Raw genomic sequence first — 17,788 nt, 5'->3', positions numbered from 1 at the left:
TGAAGAAAAACAGCTCCAGGCTTTGCTTTGGGAACACAGGCTACATCCATCTTTTATAAACACCAGTGATGCTGCCGGCCAAACTGGTTAGCCAAAGTGTTTCAGTGGGTCAGGCTCATGGTAGGGATTGGTCGTCTGTGGTTCAGATGTAAAGTACAATTTGGATTTTTGTACAGAATGTTGAGCTGCAGCCAATTTTGAGGTCTGAAGGTAAAGGCAGCTGAGAGAGAAGCAATTGACTGCAGAGAAGTGCAGCACGTACTGAGGTCTCTCCTGCTAAAGTCTGTCGGCTATATTGGATTGCAAAGCAGGACTGACAGATGGTCTGGTAAGCAGGTAGTTTCAGCCAAGCAATCTGGTGATGTATTTCCCAAAAAATGAAAAGTTTAGGCTTTGAAAATACTCTTTTATGTAGAAAACTTTGGCTCAGACACTTGTGGACAGGGAATAGAGACACGTTGGGAATCAAACCCACAATTCCATCGTTGTTAAAGCTGGTGTTTATGCTTGACACAGAAATGAATGTAACTGAGTGTGTGTGTCTTCATGGGGATCAATTTGAGGACACAAGGAGGACCCATTTGCAGCTCTCAAGCTAACTCATACCCAGTAAATCTGACAACATGACTGGATAGACATGTTTTCTTCTGTTCCTGAAGGTTCCTGACTGCATTCAGTTGCGTAAACGTTGTATCTTTACTTGAAGTTCTGTTTGTCTTTCAGTTAAAGACCCATGGCCCCAGCTTCACTCGTCTCCATGCGCCCTGGCCAGTTCTGTGTCGAGAGGCTGAGTTTCTCAAGATTAAAGTCCCCACCAAGACGGTGAGATAGCAGTTCTTGTGGTTCTCTGTCCATGTACAGCGCCTGCTTGTGTCTGTATTCTGTAAGGCGGAGTGTCCAACATGCGTAATAATTTGACTAATTCTGTATTTTGTGTTTCAGCAGAGTTATGAACTTAAAGAGGAAAGTGGTTTCGGGTCCAGTATGAGCACCGTGTGGAGGAAAATGAACCAGCCTTTCCAGCCCAAAGTCCAACATCAGGACCATGAACGCACCAAGTTTCTCTCACACTGCTTCTCCAGGGACAAAATCCACTTGTAAGACAAATACACACACACACACACACACACACACACACACACACACACACACACACACACACTAGTTATAAATCAGGGAGCTGTGTTTTTTTCACAGATAAACAGCATAGCCAAATTTTAAATAAAGTTTCCTTTAATTTTAAGGGTCTCTAACAAGTTGTAGCGATTTACATGTATTACTCACTTTTTACTGGCCTGGTGTGAGCTGTTTGCAACATGACCTAATAAAATGAGACCTTCCCTGTCTCTCTCGGTTGCCTATACAAGCCTGTGGATGATTTTTTTAAGCTGTTTAATGCTGCTGGACTGTGGATTTCTTTGAGAAGGACTTGGGTCAGATTTTCCACGGCAGTCCAAAGGATGTGACTTTATGAAGGTTCTCATCTCAGCGCCTCTCTTCGCTCTTGCTTACAGGGAGCATCAGTAGCTAACGTTAAGTTCAGAAATGTCAGAGTCTGCTAACATAAACTTGCTTCCAGCACAACACAGAAGTTCCACCGAGCCACTTTAAACAAAAAAACACACTGTTCAGTTTAATGCCTCTAGTGATTACTTGGACTGGTACCAGTAGGTTAGGTGGCTAATGTTAGCTAATGTTAGCAAGCATGAGATAGATTGTTCTGTAACTGACACTATTGTGTCATTTTACTGACTTTATGACTCATTATGACACCACATGCTAATGATGCACTACAGTTTAGCATTAAACATTGTCCATGTTGTTGTCTTATGGTCATAGACCTGCTACTTAGCAAAGGTCACAAAGGCTCACTTCAAAGAAATACAGGATTTGGGGAGATTGCCCTCAACCTTTGTTGAACATGTACTAAGTGATAAGAACAAAATGAAATGTCCCTGGTTGATTGTTACTTGTGTAGTCTGCACTAAGGTGCTAACCCTAACATAAGTGGCTATTCCAACCTTGTGCATGAAGTGATACTGATTGAAAGTAGCCAACCAATATAATTTGAAAAAATAAGATCCGATAACTCTTTATATGAATTTATCATATATTTATTATTGTTTAAATAATGTATTTAAGTGTTAGCATAGAGCTTCAAGGAATATCCTTCATGTTTTAAGATAAACTCTTACATAAGTATGAGTATAAATGATCGGATCCAATGATCTCCTCGACAAACACTGAGGATTTTTGTGTTCTGATCCATTAAGAAGGTTGACTTAACCAATAGGATTCTAATTAAGCTGGTACTTACATTAAAACGTTCTGTATATTTGCATGTGATCTATCTAAATACAATAATGTAAAGATGTAAACACAGAAAATGCACGCTTTAATATGCATACAGTTTTTATATCCATTGTTTCTGTTTCTTTCAGGTACAACATCACATCTAAAGACACGTTCTTTGACAACGCGACAAGGGGCAGGATAGTAAGTTTTCCTTCACATTTGAATCTGTTTGTCCTTTATTTAGCATGTTTGTCCAAGATAAGCTTGTATCTCTGGTTTAATGTTTCTTCATCTTTCTCAGGTATATGAGATCCTGAGACGGACGGTGTGTGTACGAACCTGTCAAACCATAGGTGAGGTGAAAAAACAGTCCATGCGTAAAACAGGATGTGTGCGAACACATGCACCTCTTTTTTAGCCTTATACATTCTTCACGCTGACATGTACACTTTGACACCTGGTTAGTGATTAAATGAATGATATCAGATGGACCCACTGTAGATCTAATATGCTTGCTGCAGGCATAAGCGTCTGACAAACGTTAATGATTTTTCCATTATGTTGGTCCTAGATGAAAATGGTGCACAAAAAAAATCGATGGCTTTACCCTCCTCTGTTGGCAAGCAGCAAGAATTGCAGGAACACAATCTGAAATCCTTTTCTACTTACTCTTCCCTTTCCCTTGAAGTACGATGGTCTGTAATTGCTAATAAACAGTCTAATTTTGGGATTATTCCCAAAAGAGAACAGAGATCTGAGAATAATCTACTGAAGAGGTCATGAGTCACAAAACTGGTTTGGCAGCTGCTTGTTGTGGATTAATACAAAGTTTTTATGAGCCTTTGTAGTGGACATGTTGTGAAACTGGCCAGTCATTCATACTGAGCCACTATCCTCCACCAGTTCAAAAGGTGTCCAAAATGGCAGGAAAACTAAAATCCCAGCAATGAGTTGGGTAACAGTTAAGTCACCAAGAATGGACATCATCTTTATGAGCCACCTGCAGACATATTGTCGTTATTTCCTGCTGTGGGACAGTAAAAAGCATGCGTATGGTCACTTCAAGGTGCAGATTAAGAAAGAAAAGCAGGTGCAGTGGAGCGCTTGTGTAACATCTTTGGCTGTGACACTGCAGGGTAAAGTTGGCTGTCAGCTGCATTACGAGGTTGTGCTGAAACTCTCAAATCCAACTGGACTGTTTGATAGACTGCAGGTAAGGTGGGAGGTGATATTGATATGCCCGCTGGGAGTTCAGTGGGGAGGTGAAGTGGAGTGCAGTAGACACAAAGAAGGAGTGCAATGATTGGATAATTGCATGAGACAGACACCTTTTTAACCGTAATTTGTTTGGGCATTGTTTGGGCTTTTTAGCAACACTTTGTACGTCACCAGGCTGTTCCTAGAAAGTTGCCTCAGCTGCATACGCCCAATGCGATAAGGCTTTGTTCAGACCGCAAACAAATCAGGTATGTCTGTCAGATCACAACCTAAAGACAGACTGTCTGGACTGTTATTTGCAAGTCATGAGGTCAGATTTGCATGGGTTGCTGTGGCAATGAGGTAGACATGAATGACTAAGTATGCTGTTGACATGGCTGTCCAACGCAGAAGCACAACAAATGGAGATCCATCGTTTGCCCTCCAGACAACCCCACTGTCAGGTCGCTGTGTAGCAGCATGGACTCTGCCCACTTCCACAACTTTGAACTTGAATCTGATTGTAGTGGCCAGCAACCAGAGTGAGAGACATCTGCAGAAATGTGCTTGGAATTGCTTTTCAAACCACCTTCAAAACAACCTGACACGCTGGATGGTTTGTTACCAGACACGGCCAGAAACTGTTTGGTAAAGGGTAAGAACTCCCCTAAAGATACTTGGCAGGTGATTGGACGACAGTAAGAGAGCGCTACCACCAGCGGACCCAGCTGATGAATCAAACTCTTAACAAAGTCAGTCGAGATCCCCTTCTTACAGTGTAATATACTATCTGATGCTATCCACATGTTTCCTGGGGTGGTCTCTGGGGAAACGATTATGGGTGATACTTCTGGTGCTTGACAGAAGTAGCGAAAGTAACAAAGTATGATGATAACTGATGCACAAGGCTAATCAATGGTAAAGTCGCTAACCCAGATTTTCCTGAATGAATTATGTGCCATACCAATCGCTCTAAGAAAGAGGATTACAGCGTGTCGCCATGGAAAATCCTGTTTGTGGTTTAACAGTCAACAAGTTCTTCAAACGATGCTGATTGGTTCAACCACTCTGTTTTCGGCCACAAGAGCATAGCGTGAGACCTGGCAAGATGGATCTTGTGCCTCCAGTTGCCTTGCAAGGTAACCTTTAAATCTGTCTTGGATCCAATTTGTATGTGTTATTTTGATGTCCCAACTAAAATCAATCTGGATACAACCATAAAACTAGATACAACCTGTCTATGCCAAAAAACAGATTTGGGCTAGTCGTCTGAACAAGGCCTTAGAGATTAAAAGCCCGAGCTTACCCCATCAGCAGTTTCAGTTGTTGAAGACTTTTGTAAGCAAAATTGTCTATCGAGATGGAAACAACAGCTACAAAAAGACACTATACATACAGTACATACATACAATACATGACATGATTGTGTCCATAAGAGACAAATGCATCAATTGAGCACACTCGTCCATTTAGGTTAAAATGGGTCTTGCCTGAATGGTTACATATCTGTAGATTTTAATGACATGCAGATAACAGCTGCCTATGCATTCATGAGGCCCATCAGTCCCATATAGAAACGAGCTGACACCGGTTTCATTTGCAGTGTTCCACCATATGTCTGCTTGGCGTCCCCATCACAGCAGAAGGTCTCAGCCAGCGGGTACTGATGGTGCTGCAGGGCAACAAGGGGAGCGAAAATAGAGTTGCATCCCTTTAACCTCCATTTTCTCTTTCCTCCTCATTATTGGTGGTTGAATTATGTCACACATGCACATGCAGAGCCCACTCCATGCGCCTCTGCTGCCCTCCTACATCTCCTCTACAAGTGGGTCATAACTTCCTGGGTCAGGCTGAGATTGAAGCAGGGGCCTCTGGGAGTTGTGGTTGTTTCTAGCCGGTTCAGTGAGCATTTGTGGGTTTGTATGTGTGTGTGTGTGTGTGTGCGAGCGTTGGTCGTGGGATTCATTAATAGCACAGCTAATCACTGCATAGTTCCCAGTCCCCTTTGAGACAACAATAATTAATTGATTAATTACTTTGATGATAGAGCCAGCTGCGTGTGCCAAGTCATCTGATGTGTCAGCCCTGACATCCACAGGTCAGGTCATCACTTCCCAAAAGACATTTTCCAAAGACTAAAAGCGTACCAACGTAACCCAATCCCAGTCTGCCTGACACTGAAAAACTAGATTAAATTGCAGATACGGCTAATTTTTAATACATGGTGGTTGAATCTAAGCCTCCACTGGGAATACAGGGAAAAAACCCTTCAGTTTCAGTTTTTTTCAGTTAAGTTAGGGAAGGTTGGGGCGTAATGGTGAGATCCAAGTTTAAAACCGTGCTGCTGTGGTGTCCTTGAGTGTCCTCGATCACAATGTAAATCTAAAGCAGAGAGAAGACGAATGTCATTTCCAAGAATCCGTAAAAAATCGAAACCACTGAGCAGTGTGCAGTAAGATGTATAACAGAAGGGGGTCTTTAACAACGGCTACCACTTTATTTCACGGCACATCTTGGTTACATTTGGTGTAAACTCACTCCTTAACGCCACTGACCGAACTATTACTTCACCAGCTGCTTGGATTTCTGGTTTAAAACTCAATGTTCAGCCCAAGCCTCAAAGTCTCAAGACGAATAAAGGTTCAAATGATTTACATAAAAGGTATATTAAAGAGTGATGTCATCCAAATACTCCTTTGGGTTTGTCTAATGTCTCCCATCCTCTCTCTCTCTTTTCCAGGCATCAGCACATTGATAGCTAAAGGCGTGTATGACTCTGCCTTCCCTCTCCACGATGTAAGTGTTCCCACTAGACGCCCGTTGGTTTCAATTTGTTTCACTACAATATTCAATTTGCAGAGAGTGGGAATCACACTCGATGCTTTGTTGGATCTAGTTCTATTATATTTTTTGCACTGCATGTGCTAGTGGGTAGTGTGGCATTTGTTCTTGTACAGTAGCTGTGTGACCAGAAATAAGAATGGAATTAAGAATGGATTTTAATTTTTAACAGCTGACATATATCCTCAGTCAGTAGCTGATCTACGAGGAGTGTTCTCAGAAAAATCCCTGCTCTCAACACGATATGATAACGTATCATCAGTGACATACACCATTATGACATATGCCTGAAGCAGGTTTTAAGTCTCTGCAGGTTGATTTCCCAATAGAATAAAGGAGCAATGTGACAAAATGTAAGTGTGCATGAAAATGTGCTGCCTACATGAGCGTTTTTAATGTTGAGTGATCTTTTGTTGACATTTTTTATTATATTGAGAACATTTTGTCAATTTGTGTTTCATAAGCAACCCAAAGTACCCAGAACTTTTGAATCCTAGGAACTAATTTTCAAGGAACTAAAAGGTTCCTTCAGTCCACGAAGATGAGTCTGCTGACGCACCTTTTGGTGGCCACCCCAAGATTTTTGGTGACTCCTTCTGCCCCACCCCAAAAAACTTCTGGGGGCGCCTCTGTGTGTGACTACACAATCGGTCCCTCTGCTGTATGCTTTCTTCTGTAATTCCATGTTGATGTGTTGAAGCATAATGAACAAAAAAACAGTGCAATTTTTGAAAAACGGTGGATCAAATAAAACGCTGCATCTACTCGACCAATCAGAAATGTTCAGCGCTGCAAGCCCCACCCCAAATTTCTTGTACTTTTAGAAAGTACTACCCCCTGAGCAGGGACTTTTTGGGGGTCAAATAATGTCCCAGAAATTTAATTTAGACCCTTGTCCCTGAGGTGGAACTGCACTGAGTTCCTCCAAAGATTCCCTGGGAAAAAGTCCTGGGATGGAAACGTGCCTTTAGAGCATGTCTTGTTGCATGAGTGAGTTAAGGACAGGTTTCTGTGTTTCCATGCCTGTGTGCACTTGTGTTTTCACCGTCTCTTCTCACTCCTCAGGGTGACTACAAGGTTATCGGAGACCTGGAGGAGAGGAACGACCGACAGGTAGACCCACTCCTCTCGCCTTTCTCTTCCTCTTCCTCTGATTCTCTTCCCTCTCTCCACCTTTTTGTCTAATGAAAAGCTACAAAAGGTCTTTTTCTGTGGATAACCGCTGCTCCAGCACTTCAGAGGTTGACCTTGCTAGTGTGATTTCCTTTTAGTATGCAATAAGACAAAGATGTCTAGTACCTAAAAGTATGCACCTTGTAAACTTCCAGCAGCTGAAAAGCAAGTCGGCCTCCACCAAACAATGGTTTCATCTGTGTCTATCTTTTCTCCCTCTTTCTTTTCGGAGATTGTTCCTCCATCCCATCTGTCTAACACTGTCACAGATTGGAGTTTAAGTTCAGTAAATATTTCTCAGACAGAGATGCTCTCGAAGCAGACAGACAACAATCATTGTCTGAATGTCATGAATTTCAAAAGACGGGGAGAAAAACAAAAACTGCAGAGTGGAAAACAACAGCAGACTATGAACTCTGGTCAAAGTCTAAGCTCAAAGTTTCTTCTTTATTCAAGCATCATCGTGGGAATTATGTTAAGAGCTGTTGAAGCGGATAATCCACTGTGATGAGATGATATTCTTTCAGCATCAAGAGGCTTCATAATATTATCTCCCTCATACTTGATCTGTGTTTCTCTTGACTTTGGGATATTGTTCAACCACTCAGGTGTAACTCAAGCATTCCGCTTATTCTCGTCTCCAGATCAGCTCTATCTCTGAGGAGTCCTTGTTGATTTTCAGCTTGCCACAGCTGGTAAACGGACACGACAGCATACACCCACACTCTCTCTGTCTCTGTCTGTTGTCAGGTTCTGCATGAGGAGTGGGCCAGATACTCAGCCTTTTACAAGTACCAGCCCATTGACCTTGTCAGGTAACATGAACATCATCAGTCAGTCAGTAACTCACATTTCTTCAGGACTAAATGTTTCTGTTGCATCTAATTTGCATCTCAGGATAACTGTCATAGCTATCTTACATCTGACTAGCAAAAGACATGCAAATATTCAGGAGTTGCAGTGCATTGTGGTTATTGTAGTTCACTAAGAGACTCTGTTATTAGACAGGGTTTTACCTTTGAAATCTACACTGATTTCAACTGCCAACTCCATGAGCACACGTGGAATATTTTCAGATTTGATTTGTTTTCAAGTCAATTGTGTTACAATATTCACATGCCCCTACAGTATGTACAACATGTCACAGTTAACATATTTGTTCTCCATACTGGTCGTGAAGTGATCCCTTTTTAGACTCCATTGTAAGACAAAATCCACTACAAATCAATTCTAATGTTCATCTGAAGTTAATATGAAGCGTCAGCGGTCTGAGTTAGCCACATTAAGCAGTTATCTCCCAAAGTTATTGTCTTTTTAAAAGGGAACTCTCTCTCCGGGGATGCTCTCGCTCCCTCTTTGGCTAAGGCTATGATGACCAATGTATTTTGGTTTACATATGAATATTTGCATGTTTAATAATTAATAATTCCTTGTTAATTGGAAGATTAAAAAAATGGAATAAAATGATCAACAGAATAAAGAAATAACAGTTTTGACATGACGCCAAAGACGTCTCTGTATTGTGTTACAGAGATATCTGTTGAAGTTAGCATGCTAACCAAGTAGCCCCTAGCCACTTTGTAGGGGTGATCCGTGCTACTAGTCCTGGCAGAGTCAGCTAATACGACCGCTAGCTGCATGGTTAACCGTGCTTGCTACAGTAGCCAACAGCAGCTGCAGTTAGCAGCAGGTGGCTGTTAAAGGCCATGAAAACGCAATTTCTCAGTCAGGACTTGGTCCTACATGAACACAAAACATTCTGCTGAAGTTTATAGTCTTTTAAAAGAGAGATTTAATGAATTTATTTGTTTTTGTCTGCAAAAACATAATGTTACATACTTCTGTGCACCAATGAGGATCTTACTAAATTTAAATCAGCATGTGCTGTAATATGTGGGGTTGTTTTGTAATGTTGCCAGATCACTGTCAATCACATCTGATCAAACCACACCCACACAGTCTTGATAAACCAGATAAGCTGAGTGTTAAATAACTCATACCCATGACTGTTTTCTTCCTCCTAACTTCAACTTGTATTTCACATTGTGTAATGGATATTTAATATTCAGATAAACACATTTTGAAACAAGAAGGCAATTTAAGGTCTGAGTTAAGTCCATGTTTGGGGATCAGGTTTATCAGTCGTACACAAATCCAAGCATCGAAACAGCTCAGCAAAATGAATGAAAGTCCCAAATTAAACTGTGGTAAACTTATTTTTAACACGGCATTAGGACTCTCACTCCTGCGTTGCGTGCTCCTTAATGCTGCACAGTCTGCTTTGCCAACACTGTGTACTCCACTGTCACTCTCACCTCCTAATCCCTGCCCTTTTGACTCTACAGAAAGTACTTTGGGGAGAAGATCGGCCTGTACTTCGCATGGCTCGGTGTTTACACTCAGCTGCTGGTTCCAGCCTCCATCGTGGGGATTATTGTGTTTGGCTACGGGGTGGCGACAGTGGATACTAATATACCCAGGTACTGAAAAATGCACTGCAGCTTCATCTGTGGAAGAAAACAAATCCCAGTGAAATCTCACTTTAAGCTGAATGACGGTGGAAAATATGGACGACCAAATGTGACATTCTTCCTGATTTTATCTTTGAAGATGCTAAGTGATAAAAATGACAGGATGTCAGATTAAACACGACAGAAGGATGCAGAAAATGTCCTCCTGCCACATTTAATATGTATGCACACATGCCCTTACACACACTAGACAGGGATTGCCCAGATACCTACTGTATCTGGCTTTAGTCAGGGTTGTGTGGGAGGAACACAGAAGGTACAGCCGGCAGCGTGTGTGTGTGTGTGTGTGTGTGTGTGTGTGTGTGTGTGTATGTGAGTGTGTCATGAAGCAAAAGGCTGATAATTCAGCCTACACTGACTATGAATAGGGTCAAAGCAGAGAAGCTTGTATTGTAGTTATGTGTTAAAAGTCCATTCATTTCTAATGCTTAAATGTAACACACAGGGCCGTCCATAAGGGGGCAAATAGGGAAGAATTTTCTGTGGCACAGCTGCTAGTGTTCATCCCAACATACTGTAGCAATAAGAATTTCATTTTGAAACAAAATACTCACCATTACATTTTATTTATAGTTACTTCATTATATACCCTGTTAAATACTAAATGCCCTGCAATTATTCAACCACATGACCATAAATGTCCTTGCTATGCCAGGTAGGGTTGGGTACCAAACCTTTAAGAGTACTGACTGAGTTACATTGGTACTATAGAGAACAGATTCATATGAGGGGTGGATGTTATAAAAAATTAATTGAAATCTAACGGTGATCAATTAAATATTAATAATTAATTAATTAATTAATTAATTAATAATATTTACTTTTTTAAATGAAACTCAATGTCATGGAATCAAATACAGTGTAACTTTTGATATAAAACTGTAGCTCATTGGTTAATATATTTAATTTGAAAGTAAAATACCAAGTCATAGAAACAAAATGCAATGTTACTTTAATATAGAAATATTAGTCATTGATGAAATGTATTTAATTTTGAGATAATCATTGCATCATTTGAATCGATATATTGCAATCTGAACTTCTTTCTGTGGACTTTACAATTGGGACATGCTTTTATGTAAAAAAATAAATAAATAAAATAAAAGCTCTTCCAAATTGTAGTGTCCACAGACAGAAGTGCTAATTTTAATATATCAACATGATACTTTATTTTAAAATTAGATATATTTAATTGATAAGTAACTGTTTCATATTAAAAGTGTAGAATTGTTTGATAGCCTGAAAGCCAGGTCCCCTGCAGCAGCCACAGCTAACGTTAGCACACCTGCTTCCAGCGCTGCACTCGTTCACAGAGAGTTGAACCCTCCTACATGAACGACAAGGCATCAACTTCCTAATCAACATCTTTATATAATTAATTAGCTAGTTGGAGAAGTCGTTGTTGGAGATACTTTGGCTTTTTTCACTGTCTTTGCTGATGTTAGCTTGGCATTTTTGCTAGTGCTATCTGAAATTCCTTACCAACATGCGTTTGCTGTGCATTTAGTTTGACAGTTTTGTTATTAGGAAGAAAGTAAAGTACAGATAAAAGGTACCATTGGGCAACAGTACCAGATTCCAGGAACCAGTACCGTGTGGGTATAGGTTCAAATGTGAACAGTGCCCAACCTTAACGCTAGAACCTGCACATATATTAGGGGGCTGGCAATGGCTTTAGACCCAAATAATAATGTAATATTAGACCATACCTTTTCACTTCATATACATCTATATACTATAATACTATAATACATTTGGCGAGGGTCCAATCACTGGACCTTTTTAGCTGGCCAGCCTTGTGTGGGTTCTGATAACAGGCACAAGGATCTCTGGGTCTTTTTCACTGGGACTCAATCCAATACCTTTTTAGGTTGTTGTACAAATATTGTCACATGTAGTTGTTCTGTCACTTATGTCTTAATGTCTCCCCCTCAGTCAGGAGATGTGTGACGAGAGTCTCAATTTCACCATGTGTCCTCTGTGTGACGGAGCCTGTGACTTCTGGCGCCTCAGCACGGCCTGCGGCACCGCCAGAGCCTCGCACCTCTTCGACAACCCTGCAACCGTCTTCTTCGCCATCTTCATGTCTCTGTGGGGTGAGGTTACCTGTGTGTTTCAGTGCGTATGTGTGTATGTGAATGAGAACATGTGTATGAAGTTGCTTGTAGCTATCTTATGACTTCCAGGCTGACACAGCACACATTTGTAAAGGAAATTTTACTTTTTGAAGTTTGAGAGTTGCAGGCTCGGTGTAATGAATCAGATCTCTTCAATACATGTGGCATGGAGAGAAGACCCATAGTGTTCCCTGTAGACTTTCAGGTTGTCTTACCTTATTTATTGGACAACAGATGCAGACCTCATGACAGGTATTAATCATGCCTTCAGCAGGGCAATGACCCAATTATGTTTTACATGACAATGACTGTCAGCTAATCTGTCTTGACAACACCTGAGGCAAAGAGAATCGGCCTCATCTGAATTCCTGACATGTTATAATCAATACATTGATTTCTGAATCTAAAAATTGTTTAATTACCAATCCTTAAAGGATAACAAATGCTGAAAATACATTAAAAAAAGAAATCTGATGAACAAAAATTGTTCAAAAAACATTTCATTGTTTTTTTTAATGTTCTGACGCATAATCAGCTGCTTTTTTGCGTTTTGTCCCATTTTTCTCTTCTTCCCGAAATACCTAAAGCACCAAGATGCTTTTTGATTTCTGCAGACAAAAAGAAATGAAACTGGAAATCAGTTTAAATAATTCCTCCTTTTACAAAAGTGGATATTTTTCAGCGAAAATTGGTAAAAAAACACAAGCTGGAAGGATGTTTTTGACCCTGGAAACAGTTATGCAATCAAAAAAAAAAGGTCTACTCCCTAGATTGTTTTCTGGGCTTTCACTTATGGGAAGCTACAAGACTTTCATCAAATTGATTAAAATTGTTTGTGTTTGTGTAGCGGTTCTTTTCCTGGAGCACTGGAAGCGCCGTCAGATCAGTTTGAGCTTCAGCTGGGATCTGACCGGCATCGAGGAGGACGAGGTAACTACAGTATAAATGCACACACACTCATACGTGCACACAAGGAAACTCACATATGCAGACACTAATACTCAAATAGTCATGTGTGGATCCATTTAAACACACAGTTACAACATCAGTGCCTGGCAACTGCAGTATGTTAAAAAGAAATTACCTGTATTGACACCAAACATTGGAATTGAACAAACTGTCTGCTTCAGAATCGTTCAATATGAATTCAAGACTGGACTGAAATGAAATGAAAATCTTTATCCTGTTTCTCTCTCAGGAACATCCCAGGCCAAAATACGAGACGATCCTCCTTCAGAAGAGACAGAGGAAGCAGAAGAATAAGAAAAAGAAGAAAAAGAATGAGGTAGGGAAGATAAGAAACGTCTGTCTTTTTCAGTAAGTGCGTAGGACCACATTTCCTATAAATCATGAATGTCTGCATTATGAAATATGAACATTGTATGAATTATTTTCTTTTAGCTGGACTTGGCTGTCTTGAAAGGCATTATACAGTACATCTCGTTCAGTTGTTTCAAATCTCCACTTAAAAACACCTTTCTGTGCAGTTTGTGCTTTCTGTGAGGAGACAGACAGTTCAATCATCTGAGCGTGAAGCTCTTGGCTCAGTCTTCACACTTGGAATCAGATGGTTCCTGTTTATCCAGACGGATCCTGATGGTTTGGTTTTCCAAGGCGTGCGGGACGACGTTACTGTGATAATTTAATGATTGGGAACGATCTAGATTCTGTCTGTAAATGGGGTCAATCACATAGAGTCCCGTTGGCCCACATACACTTTGCAGCAGATGGCTTCCTGCCACGTTCGGAGTGAGGCAGGAACTACTTCACATGGTACAGGATCCCGGGCACGCCATCTCAAAGACCTGACCCAGGGGAGAATGTAGGAAACCTGAAGGATGTGATTTGTCTTTTCTTGAGTTGTAGGGTGTGTCAACTTACACCATCTAGTGGTTGTGTGTCAGGAAGAAGAAGAAGAGGCACAACATAGTCCCACCAGAAGGAATAGAAATGGTTAATTATCCAATTATACCATAGCATCAGCCACTGAGAATCATCGACAATGATTGGCTTTATGTTGGATAGTTCTTTGTCTCGATGTCAGCTATTACACCAAAGGAACGTATATAACTTGTGAGGTACTGAGGCTGGGCCATGTTGATAACATGGTGATATGAGACTATACATTGTCTTGGATTTTGGATATTGTTGTATAGTGACATGGCATAAGTGTGTTTTTCCTTGTTTTAAAGGCTGCATTACAGTAAAGTGATGTAATGTTCTGAACTATCCAGACTTGTTTTAACACTTTTCTTTACCGACTTAGTCATTATATCCACATTACTGATGATTATTTATCACAAATCTCAATGTGTTTACATTTTATGAAAGTACCAAAAGTCATACCTTCAATATGAAGCAGAACTGTACAATTGAAAACACTGTAGAAGGGAGAGAAGTGAGTTTATGGGTCAGATAGGAAAGCTAGGAGATCATCAGCGTAAAGGGAGAATTTATGTTCGCCTTAACCAAAAGATGTGATACCAGTAATGGTGCTGTTAGAGTGAATAGCAATAGCCAACAACTATAAAGCTATTAAAACAACAGTGGTGCACGAGGTTAACCTTGGTGGACACCTCTGGACCACAGGAAGTTAGAATTTGTGCTTTAGGGCCACTCAAAATGTTCCAATGTATTGAATAACTGTTGTTATGAAAAATAAATGATTGGCGAGGCTGAGAATAGGCTACACATAAAGAGTCACAAAAATGCTGAAATTTAGCTCCAAGGGCCAAACTTTAAAAAATTCATAACTTTGGAGTAAAGCTGTAGGATTGTACAAGGTCCCATGAATTTAATAGAAGTTTCAACAAGACTCGTTTTTATTTTTATTGAGAAAATCTATGACATGAACTGAGAAAAGTTCGGAATTGTGGGTGATTAGGCAGTGAATGACCCAGATGCGCCTGGCTCCGACGCTCTGACCTGTCATTTCGGATTTCAAAGTCTATTTTGCTCTGTCTTTTGTGTCACTTGCAAGACGAGACACAATGACGACAAATGTCAAATCCAGTGTCACGGAAGTGCCTCCGAGCAGCTGAGCAGAATCCATGCTGGAAGACAACACATAGAGCGGTCCGTGGACTTGCGCTGCTCTGAGACGAGATGATGGATCTCCAATTCTCATGCTTCTGTGTTAGAAAGCCGCGTCACAAGGTTACGCTGTGACTGACGCCTACATTGTTACCAAAGCAACACATGCAGATATGTTGGTGATGTGTTGACACAAAAATCCGATCTTGATCACTTACAAATAACAGTGTGGACAGTCGGTCTTTCAGATCCGATTAGAGGAACATATCTGATTTGCCTGCTATATGAACAGAGACTTTGAGATTGGCATTCACAGTCTGATAAACTGGATATTAGTTTGAACAGGCTGCTGCAAAGAACGGATAAATTACCATATTCATAATAAAGACATGAGAGGGTCTGTACAGTGTGCAGAAAACAGCAGAATTGCAATAACGTTTTAGTACATTTGTGCATGAATGTTGTTTCTGTGTGTCTGTGTGTGTGTGTGTGTGTGTGTGTGTGTGTGTGTGTGTGTGTGTGTGTGTGTCTGTCTGTCTGTACCCCGTCCCTCTGTCTTGCAGCCAGAGAAGCAGGAGGACGGGACAGTGACAGGGAAGGACAGATGGAGACAAAAGCTGCTGTCTGCCATGGCTGCAGGAATACCGGTAACCTCTCCCCTCCCCTCCCTTCTCTCCTTTCCTTTCCTCTCCCCTCGCCTTCCTCCTTTTCTCCTCCCCTCATCTTCCTTTCCCTCTTTCACTTCCTCTCTTCCTTTTCCTCCTCACGTTCCTCTCCTCCTTTTCCTCTCCTGCAGGCTGCAGTCTATCTGTTCTTCTCTTCCTGTCCCATCCTCTGGCTTCTACAGTCTCAACTCCTCAGGTATTTTTTGTTTGTGTCATTTCTGTGCAGTTTTCTTTATGTTAATCCAGATATGTGATGGTCACTGCAACAAACAGAGTAATCTTTTCAAGTTGGACTAAAAGCAAGATTGCCTTGCATATCACTACCCACATTTCTCACCTCGTGGAGGTGCAGGTTATCAATGTTGTTAAGTATTTTTGCTTCCAAAATTCTAAATATTTCCTGTGAATGATCACAGATGGAGCTTTGTTTTTTTAGTTTGCCTCATTTGTGCAAAAACGTTCCGTTCGTTTGCCAGCAGCGAGGGAACAGAATGCACTTAACTTCAGCAGAAGAGGAGGCAGACACCTGTTCCTTTGGAAAAATAGAGTTGGTATCAATGAAAACAGAGGAACTGTGTCTCGCGCACAAACTCGCAAAGAATTGAGTCTGAGAAGCCTGTACTTTCACTGAGGTCAAGTAACCAGTCAGCTGCTGAGCTTTTTTAGGCCCTGCTGGTAGTTAATGACATGTTAAAGGAGGAACTGATGGACAGCTAACAGTCTGCTAATGAGGGTTTATCACTCTCTGGGTAGTGTGCAGGTGTGTGTGTGTGTGTGTGTGTGTGTGTGTGTGTGTGTGTGTGTGTGTGTGTGTGTGTGTGTGTGTGTATGACCCACTAATACACTAACACATGGCTAAAGTGTGACAGAGAATAGACAGTGCATTATTTATATTAAATGATAAAGCCGGATATATATTTTTGTTGTTGATATCAAATCCCTTGAAAAGACCAGAACCAACAATGACTTGATCCAACTACTAAAAGTGCCACAGAGCTCTATATAAAAGGTGCAATTAGAACATGGCCAGAGCTCCAAAAACATAGGAGGCAGCATATCACCACCAGTTGCTCCTCTTTGTTAGCTAGCCCTGGCTGTGGCTGGCTAACATTGGCTAATTGGCTCATGGCTAAGTTAGCCGTGGAGCCAGTGGCATAATTTCTCATCTCACTCTGTGAGTTGACCAATTTCCGACCAAATCAGAGCTGATTGTGGAAAGACAAATCAAGACCGTGTTGGTGAGTTTAATTTAGTTTAATGTGGAGTTTTAATTAAGTTAGTTTTGATAACTAGGCAATTAAGCTCGTCTTAGTTCAGTAAAAGAGAGAAACTTGAATTCAGGAGGTATACGTTGTATTTTTCTGTTTAGTAAGGAAGAGTATTTAATTTTTTGATATTATGTGAGTTTATTTCGTTTGTTTATTGTATATTATTATATTAACAGCTGGCAAATATCTGCTAGCTGAAACTACGGGGGCTATCAGACTGTCTCCTCTCTCTGGTACAAAGTGGTATTAGGAGACAGGAGGGAGCAGGACTAGCTGGTTAGCACGCCAACTTCAGCGCACATCTCCGCAATCATCACTGTCGTTTCTTCACACTGTAATAATGTAAGTTCAAGCTAAATTTCTGCTCATCTCTTACACATTGCTCCTTTAAAGCGACAAGGAACTTACATTTTATGTCGATTCTGGCGGCCCCTGTGGTCAAAAGCAGTGTGAGCACCAGCGCGTTGTGTCTCTCGCTGATGGTCTTGTTTCATTTCGTGCGTAATAAAGAAGCATCAGTATTAAATTAAAAAGTTTCATACCCAGTTAAAAGTTCCTTGTTGTACGTTTAAAATTGTAAAAAAAAAATGATGATAAAAAACAAAACAAAACACGTGAATGAGCCACACTGTTGCACTGATTACCATGAACACACACACTGAACACAC

The 17,788-nt window shown here is 40.8% G+C and overlaps 1 protein-coding gene across 2 annotated transcripts in view; it reads left to right on the top strand.

The window, feature by feature from the left end:
* ano2b (anoctamin 2b) overlaps positions 1 to 17,788 on the top strand; it is a 74,306-nt gene that overhangs the window by 16,634 nt on the left and 39,884 nt on the right. The window contains exons 3-14 of one of the 2 annotated variants that reach the window (XM_084345375.1): positions 724 to 822; positions 946 to 1,097; positions 2,442 to 2,496; positions 2,597 to 2,648; positions 6,233 to 6,288; positions 7,399 to 7,446; positions 8,257 to 8,321; positions 9,852 to 9,986; positions 11,973 to 12,133; positions 13,002 to 13,084; positions 13,353 to 13,439; positions 15,751 to 15,834. In XM_084345375.1, coding sequence (XP_084201501.1) covers positions 724 to 822; positions 946 to 1,097; positions 2,442 to 2,496; positions 2,597 to 2,648; positions 6,233 to 6,288; positions 7,399 to 7,446; positions 8,257 to 8,321; positions 9,852 to 9,986; positions 11,973 to 12,133; positions 13,002 to 13,084; positions 13,353 to 13,439; positions 15,751 to 15,834 — 1,077 coding nt within the window. The remainder of the gene's footprint in view (positions 1 to 723; positions 823 to 945; positions 1,098 to 2,441; positions 2,497 to 2,596; positions 2,649 to 6,232; positions 6,289 to 7,398; positions 7,447 to 8,256; positions 8,322 to 9,851; positions 9,987 to 11,972; positions 12,134 to 13,001; positions 13,085 to 13,352; positions 13,440 to 15,750; positions 15,835 to 17,788) is intronic. The other variant, XM_084345376.1, reaches the window with a different exon arrangement.

Source organism: Pagrus pagrus (assembly GCF_965226575.1).
Source record: "Pagrus pagrus genome assembly, chromosome: 23".
Taxonomy (NCBI): Eukaryota; Metazoa; Chordata; class Actinopteri; order Spariformes; family Sparidae; genus Pagrus; species Pagrus pagrus.
Note: the sequence above shows the minus strand (reverse complement) of the source record. Positions and strands in the feature narration are given on the sequence as shown.